General features: G+C 54.2%; 1 protein-coding gene across 14 annotated transcripts in view; it reads left to right on the forward strand.

Moving 5' to 3' along the window:
* Positions 1 to 2,822, forward strand: part of WDR20 (WD repeat domain 20) — a 46,177-nt gene extending 43,355 nt beyond the window's left edge. For 5 of the 14 annotated variants that reach the window (XM_081129624.1, XM_081129631.1, XM_081129632.1 and 2 more), the window contains one exon: positions 216 to 2,816. In XM_081129624.1, the coding sequence (XP_080985750.1) occupies positions 216 to 1,493 (1,278 nt within the window). In that variant the 3' untranslated portion in view covers positions 1,494 to 2,816. Of the gene's footprint in view, positions 1 to 215 lie in introns of all 14 variants that reach the window. The other 9 variants (XM_081129626.1, XM_081129627.1, XM_081129630.1 and 6 more) reach the window with 5 other exon arrangements.
* Positions 2,823 to 8,049: the final 5,227 nt, after the last annotated feature.

Here is an 8,049-nt window from a genome sequence, read left to right on the forward strand (position 1 = left end):
ATCTCCCTCCGGGAAGGCCAGGGGCCTCACACCCGAGCTCAGTTCTAGAGTCATAGCACGAGCACCAGGATGCCCTTCGCTGGCTGGTCTGCCACGAGGGAGTATGGTGTGCCCGGGCAACTCGTCCCTTGTCACCAAGCAGCAGACAGCTTTCTTGCTGGAATGAGCCCGTTAAGCTTCCCATTGTGATAACGTGTTCTCCTTTGTCTTCACAGAGACTAATAGACAAGTCACGAGTAACCTGTGTCAAATGGGTTCCCGGTTCGGAAAGCCTTTTCCTAGTAGCCCATTCGAGTGGGAACATGTACCTGTATAATGTGGAGCACACTTGTGGCACCACAGCCCCCCACTACCAGCTCCTGAAGCAGGGCGAGAGCTTCGCCGTGCACACTTGCAAGAGCAAATCCACGAGGAACCCTCTCCTTAAGTGGACGGTGGGCGAGGGGGCCCTCAACGAGTTTGCTTTCTCCCCAGATGGCAAGTTCTTGGCGTGCGTGAGCCAGGACGGGTTTCTGCGGGTGTTCAGCTTTGACTCTGTGGAGCTGCACGGCACCATGAAAAGCTACTTTGGAGGCTTGCTGTGCGTGTGCTGGAGCCCCGACGGCAAGTACATTGTGACGGGGGGCGAGGACGACCTGGTGACCGTCTGGTCTTTTGTAGATGGCCGAGTGATAGCGCGCGGCCACGGGCACAAGTCCTGGGTCAGTGTGGTGGCGTTCGATCCCTACACCACGAGTGTGGAGGAGAGCGACCCCATGGAGTTCAGTGGCAGTGACGAGGACTTCCAGGACCTGCTCCATTTTGGCAGAGACCGAGCAAACAGCACCCAGTCCAGGCTGTCCAAACGGAACTCCACGGAGAGCCGCCCCGTCAGCGTCACGTACCGGTTTGGCTCTGTGGGCCAGGACACGCAGCTCTGCCTGTGGGACCTCACGGAGGACATTCTCTTCCCTCACCAGCCCCTCTCGCGGGCGCGGACACACACCAATGTCATGAACGCCACGAGCCCTCCCACGGGGAGCACCGGGAACAGCGTCACGACGCCCGGCAGCTCTGCGCCGCCCCCTTTGCCGCGGTCCAACAGCCTCCCGCATTCCACCGTCTCCAGTGCCGGCAGCAAGAGCAGCGTCGCCGATGGTGCCGTTGCCTCTGGGGTCAGCAAGTTCGCCACACTCTCCCTGCACGACCGGAAGGACCGGCACCACGAGAAAGATCACAAGCGGAACCACAGCATGGGGCACATTTCCAGCAAGAGCAGCGACAAACTGAACCTAGTCACCAGAACCAAAACGGACCCAGCCAAAACTCTGGGCACAGCCCTCTGTCCGCGCATGGAAGACGTGCCCTTGCTAGAGCCGCTCATCTGTAAAAAGATAGCGCACGAAAGGCTGACTGTGTTGATATTCCTTGAAGACTGTGTGGTCACGGCTTGTCAGGAGGGGTTTGTTTGCACATGGGGGAGGCCTGGGAAAGTGGTGAGTTTGAATCCTTAACGCTGCACCGGACCGAGAACTTGCGTAGGTAGTGATTTTCCTCGCGGGAGGGGTGGGTGTACAATGAATGAATGACACTTCTTAATGTAAATCTAAATGCATCAGAGCCATACTTTTGGATACTGCATGCCATGTAATTCTGAATCATTTGATAATTCACCTTAGAACGTTAAAAAATATAATCAAACTAATTGCCAGCCAAGTCAGTCACCCTCCTGGGAGTATATAGAGTCCCGAGGTTAGCGTTCCTGTCTTAGACTATTTCGATTTTAGGAGAATCATGACAGTGTGGAACAATGACTTAAAAGCTAAAATTAAAATTTCTGCTTCAACTGGAATATTTTTGCTTAACTACTCAGTTAGACTGTTGTACACCTGATCAGAGCGCGTCAGTACGGCGGCCACTGATTGTCCTTTATAGTCCAGTTTTTTATCTTAATCATAATGTTTAGGAGTCTATGGAATCTACCATTAGGAACAGCGTTGAGCAGGGTCGATTGATGTTATTTTTACATTGTCTGGCAATCCACAGAAAGAGAAGAGCCTTAATTTTTAAAACCCATTTTAGTCATTTTATGACAATTAAAATTGTTTAATAAACATCTTTTTTCAAAGAAGCAGTTTGTACCACTTTGATTGAGATTCTGTGCACTAAACAATTCACGCGTTCCTCGGCCGGCGGTTCCCGTGAGCTGGGCCGAGGCCGCCCACAGGTCTCAGAAGTGCCTCCTGCCACGAGCCAGGCCCTTTCCGTCCAGGGCGCGCTGCTTATGTTTTTTTCCCAAGGAAAAGGAGGTTTTATTTCCTTCTGTTTTGGGCGGGTTTTGTTTTGTTTTTGTGTCTTGGGGATTTTTTTGGTCACAAAGGCACACGACTAGGCCCTGGGCAGCCACCTCCTGTTTGATTTGGACAGACTGACAGACTGACACCCCCTGGGGTCCGGGTTTGGTTTTCACATCAGGGGAAGCCCAGGTGCAGGGCACCCCCTTTTCTTACTGTTGGATGGCGGTCCTTTCAGGGTCATTCTTGGGACGCTGATGCTGGCTGGCCTGACCCTCGGGCTCTGTCCTCAGGCCTCCACCCCAGCACCTCACCCTGGGCCCGGTGCCCTCTGGGTGGCCCTGCCGTTCCTGTGGGAAACCCCAGTGTTGGATTCCGGGTCAGTTGTGGAGGAGTTTCCATCCCTGTGTTCACATGGATGAAGTGGCTCTCTGAGCTCTGTGTTTTATGTCAAAATGATGATTATCTTGTTTGTTAACTTATTTTGGTCATTTAGGTTTGTTCTGTTTTGCACACTTTTGTAATTAAATATAGCAATTCTGATAACATACATGGTTTGAGTAGTGAATGCGATACAGCAAAGCGAAGATCCGGACGTTCAGTTCTCTGCTGCGGGAGGTCTTGAAGCTCTGTGCCTCTCAGTGCGCCCCTGGGAAGGCCCGCCCGCGCCCAGGCCCGCTACTCACTACAGGGGCGTCTGTTGCCCGCGATCTCAGTGGCGGCGTTCCACCAAGGAGGACTGGGTGGCCTTCCCGGTGCGCCTCACCCGCTGATATACAGGGCCCATGGGAATGTCCATGTCCTGCCTCCCGCTACACACGGCCCTCTGTTCCTAAGCGTCAGTGCTGTAAGGCAGCAAAGACAGTGGCCTGGGTTCCAACTTTGGAGGCCGTCAGGTAGAGATTGGGAACCAACACTCTGCGTGCAGTTTTAGGTTCAGTTTTAGAAACTCAGCTCAGGCTTCTAAGGCACTGAGTGCACCGCGCAAACTTCAGGACTTTGTATTTGGCCTCAGTGGAGAGAGGCTGCACCAGGTACGTGGCCTTTGTGGGAAAGGTTCTGGAGCCCGCACTGCTCGCTGCGTGACCCACACTGGATACTGGCCCTTTCTGGTTCTTCCTGCGCCTCAGCATCCCCTGGTGCACTGATGGGTGACTTATCAAGAGTCACTTGGGGGTGGGGGCAAGAGGACGACATTGGTTTCCTTACAAAACAAGCTCTAAACTGTGCTCACAGTAGCCTGTGCACCCACCTCCTCCACCCCTCACCCCACAGGGTCCTGTCAGTTTGGGACGTGGAGCTTGGTCACAGTCTCAGAGGCTCGTTCTTCTGGTTTCTGCTGGTGTGCGTATCCTGTCTGTCAGTCTGTCTGCCTGGGCCCCTGCCTGGGGCTGGGTGTCAGATGCTGGGGAGCTGCAGGATGCACCCCCCCGCTGACGCCCACCCCCTCTGACAGCTCCCCCTGCAGTCAGGACTGAGTGCACCATGTGCCCCGAGACCAGGACGTGCCCCGCAGCTTGAAGCGAGGGCACAGGGTGGGCATGTCCTCCCCTCCCCTGGGACTTGCTCCAGTGCTGGCTCCTGCGGACCTGGGTGCGACAGGAGGGGCGGGAGGGGGAGGCTGGATGGAGGGGGTCGGGGGTCCTGGCTGGCTGGGTGAGGCTCTAAGAGAAACCTGGGACGTGTTTTCATAGTTTTCTCTCCCGACTTTGAGCTTCCTCACTGAAATTTTTCTGAGTTTCCAGCTGGAACGTTATTGTGAGCAGAAATGTCCTTTCTCGCCTCCCTGCAATGAAAGCTGTGGCGTTAGTGCTTGGTCAGCAGGCCCCTGTCCCGCACTGAAGTCAGGATGGAAAGCTGGGACTGAGAGCAGAGCAGGGGCCTGGGTCCTGCCTGCCCTCCGGCCCCCCCCCAGGCAGCCCGGGTGGCTCTGACCCCACTGGCGGGGGCTGGGTAATTCAAAATCCACGCAGCCTGTGGAAAAGCCCGGCCTTCTTTTAAAAGCAAATGTGTAAGAGGGAGTAGGCAGCCACTTTTTAAAAAAACAGCAACGTGAGGTTCTAAATTTACTTAACAGTGGTTAAGAATCTTCATTTTGCGTTTTGTGCCGATTGCCCTTTCTGGCATGTTTCGTGTTCTCTGTGAGGCACAGGCCTGGGACTGAGGACAGAAGAGCAGGCGAGAGGAAAGACAAACGAGCCACATAGCTGTGATTTCTGTCTCCAACATCCAGAAGCCCCGAGGAACCACACCCCTGCGGCGTGTGCGTGTCCCTGCCCGGGACTCGGGTCTCCGGGCCAGGTCCCAGCTGGCAGGTAGCCAGGCAGCCCTTTCCCCCTCATTCCTCCCCTCCTGGGTGTAAGAAATGGTCAAGAATTGAATTTGCACCGGAGGCGGTGAAGCCGCTTCCTCAGGTGGCTACACCTGCTTACAAGGTTCTCGTCACCTCTCGCCTGGGATGGAGATGTGATCTTTTTGAGGCCACAGGGCCAGGGAGGGCTGGGGAACCTGGGGCCCTGTTTTGTGTACCTGACTTTCTGAGGAAGAGCTAGAAGTGGAATTCAACTGCAGGTTTGCAGGAAAGATGCGGGAGGGCTCTGCTGAGGGGCAGGGTGTAGGGAACCAGGGCAAGCATGTGCCTCTGGCTGTGACTGTCCCCCCGTGCCCGGGGTGTCCACGGTGGGGGTTTCCTTCCTCAGGCAGGAGCCTCTGCATGCCATTGAGTGACCTGGGGCCTGCTGGGTAGAGCCCGGTTCACACGTGCGAGTGTGCCCCTCTCAGAGGGGCTGCCCACAGGTGCTCACTTGATCCGTCGCGGCATCTGTCACATGACGTCTGTGTCACAGTGGAATCGCTATTGAAAAGTGTGAAAGAAAATTTTCCGTTTTTAAAATTTCTGTATACCTGAGTTTATTAAAGATTGTTATGTTAGGTGACGTATAAAATTGTATGGATATTGACTTTTAGTGAAATGCAAAAGTAAAATTTATGTATTTCCTTTTCTATATTTTCATCTAATTTCTTGACAACTTGAATAAATTTCACAGAGAGCCTTCCTAATGTGAAACGTCGGTAAGTTAAGTTCTTTGCCGTTGCAACAATTAATGGAGCTTTAGCATCAGTGCTGTCACTTTGTAATTTTAAGGAAATCGCGTTTCTGTCTCCCTGCCCTGGTTTTTGCTGTCCCCTTCTGTCACACGCTCGACGTTCGATAGGACTGTGGGGTCACCCTCTGAGCTGACCCTGAAGTAACATGTGGGAGTGGGTCATACATGTAGGTGATTTTCAGTAGCCGTTTGAGAGCTAAGCTTTATAAAGGCTCAGGGAGCCGGAAAGGGAGAGCCTTTGCGTGCTGTGAAGCTAAGGCCTGTGGATGTTTGTGGACCAGGCCGACACGGGTGGCTACCCCGTCACCTGTGCTTTCTCGTGGGTAAAGCGTAACACAAAGAAATGGAATTTTCTTGCTTTTTACTCTAAAATTCAATGTAATTAAAATCTCATGTAGGTGTGAATATATACAGATGTACAGTGTGAAGAAATCCGTGATAACCAGCGCTTCGCTCGTTTTGCACGGGTCGGGAGACACCCTGCGCACCCCGACGGAGCCTGAACCCCGGAGCACTTTCTGACTGAAGTTTGTAACTCAGGAAGACCGAGGCTGCATTCATAGATTTTCTAAAATTGCACTTTAATGGTGTTAGGAAATCCCCGTACGAATGGGCGTAATGGCTCTGCAAGGCGTGGAGGCGCCCTTTTTAATCTCTCAACATTTATTTTAATATTGTTGTTTCCAGTGCAGTCAACGCTGTGTCATGTGTATAAATAATGTCTCCTTCGCTAGTAATTCCCACCACTTAAGCGTGATGTTTCTGATTCACCCAAAATGGTAATATTGTCACGATCTTGAATATAGCTTCTGCCTCTTCTGTTAAATTGGCTCAGTGTTTAACGTAACTCGTTGTTGAGGTAAACGTTTGGTTTGTAGCGTCCTGTCCGGTTTGCGCTCTGCTCCTTGAGCTGCTCCCGTCGGTCTGACTCGAGATGACAGTTCGGGGACGCGCACACGTGCGGCTTCAGCCGATCGAGTTGTCCCTGCAGCCTCCAGGCCACCATTCCACCCTCTGCCGCTGAAAGCCACGGCCACACGTAGCTCGGGCTCTGCAGGGAGTATGAAGGAGCTTTGCTCACTGCAAGGGGACAAGAGTGGCCGATGAAGTTACGCGGCACTCGCGGTGGGCGGGACCAGCTCCCACGCAGCCCACGTGGAGGCCAGGCCCCCGCTCGCGGACTCTGCAGGTTGCTGGAACCGAGACTGTGCGGCCGCCGTGGGCTTGGACCCCGGGAAGGCATTTTTCTTTAGTGAGACTAAACCATCAGTGTGTGAAACACGTTTCTCTGAGGGATCACACTGCCTCGGGGCATGTCTACGTGACACTAGGCCGGAGAAGAGGTCTGCCCGCCTTTCAGTGGTCACACTGGTGTGGCTGCAGCGACAGGACGGGCCGGGGGTGCTGTTTCAGAACCAGACTCGTCAGCCCAGGTCTCAACCGTCCTCGAGAGTCACCGCTGAATCCTTCATCGGCCGCAGGGCTGGGGGGGCTGCTCAGTGCGGAGCCCCAGCCACTGGCGGAGCCTCCCGGTCATCGGCACTGCACCCTGGGCTGACCCTTCCGGAAGGGTGGCTACAAAACACTAGGACACACTAATTGTTTTTAAGTCGGGGTTGGGGAACATCCAGCTAAATCATTTGGTCTGGCCCTGCCACGGCAACTGCAGGCGGGCCTCAAAATTCAACACATCTGGCAGCTTTTTTCACAGCCAAGTTTTTAAATCGATGATTTGGTGTGGCCCGAGAATGCTGTCGTAAACATCCAAATGGCCCTTGGCAGAAACAAAGGTTCCCGCCCGTTCAAGTAAGTGAATCAGAATTCGTATCATACACGTTCAAAATGACCTCCGTGCTGAAATAAGCTACTAGCACAGTTTAGACAGTTCGATATTTGGCGTTTCTTAGTCAATGCACCGGTTTCTAGGTGCCATGAGTTACACGAAAACCCACCCACATGGCTACGAAAGACCTACCAGAAGCCACGCACGTTCCTGGAGCCCGGAGCTCTCAATCCCGGGACACTCCTGGGCGGGCCTCCTGCTCTGTGAGCTCCTGTCTATCTGTAGGAAGGGACCAGTGGAACTCGGGCTCCGGGGCAGTTCTGTGTGTGAAAATTCCAGCTCAGGGGCCCCACCGTGCCCCTCGGCTTCCACCGCGCTGTGATTCACGTGGCTCGAGGTGGCCAGGCCCAGCTTTGCCTGCCATCTGCCACCCCTGGGTGGGCCTGGCTGGCATGCAGTTTGCCGCTGACCACGGCCGTCCAGAAGCTGTCACACGTGTCCCAGTTTGCCGCAGGTGCAGCTGTGCTAGGAAAGAAATATTAGTATGGCTCTGTTCCTAAGATGGGTCCCTGGCCAGCTGGTCCAAGGTGGCTTCCAAAGCTAAACTGCAGCCCTGGCCGGTTTGGCTCAGTGGTTAGAGCGTCGACCTGGGGACTGAAGGGTCCTGGGTCCAGTTCCGGCCAAGGGCACTGCCTCCACTGCAGGCTCGATCCCTGGTCCCAGTCAGAGCGTGTGCGGGAGGCAGCCAGTCGGTGTCTCTCACATCGGTCTCTCTCTCTGCCCCCCCTCTGAAAAGCAATGGAAAAAATATCAAGTGAGGATTAAAAAAACCCAACAAAGTCAAGCTGCCCTGTAACTGCCCTCCGGCCGCCCCCACCATTCTGCG

This window comes from Miniopterus schreibersii (assembly GCF_964146895.1).
Source record: "Miniopterus schreibersii genome assembly, chromosome: 1".
Taxonomy (NCBI): domain Eukaryota; kingdom Metazoa; phylum Chordata; class Mammalia; order Chiroptera; family Miniopteridae; genus Miniopterus; species Miniopterus schreibersii.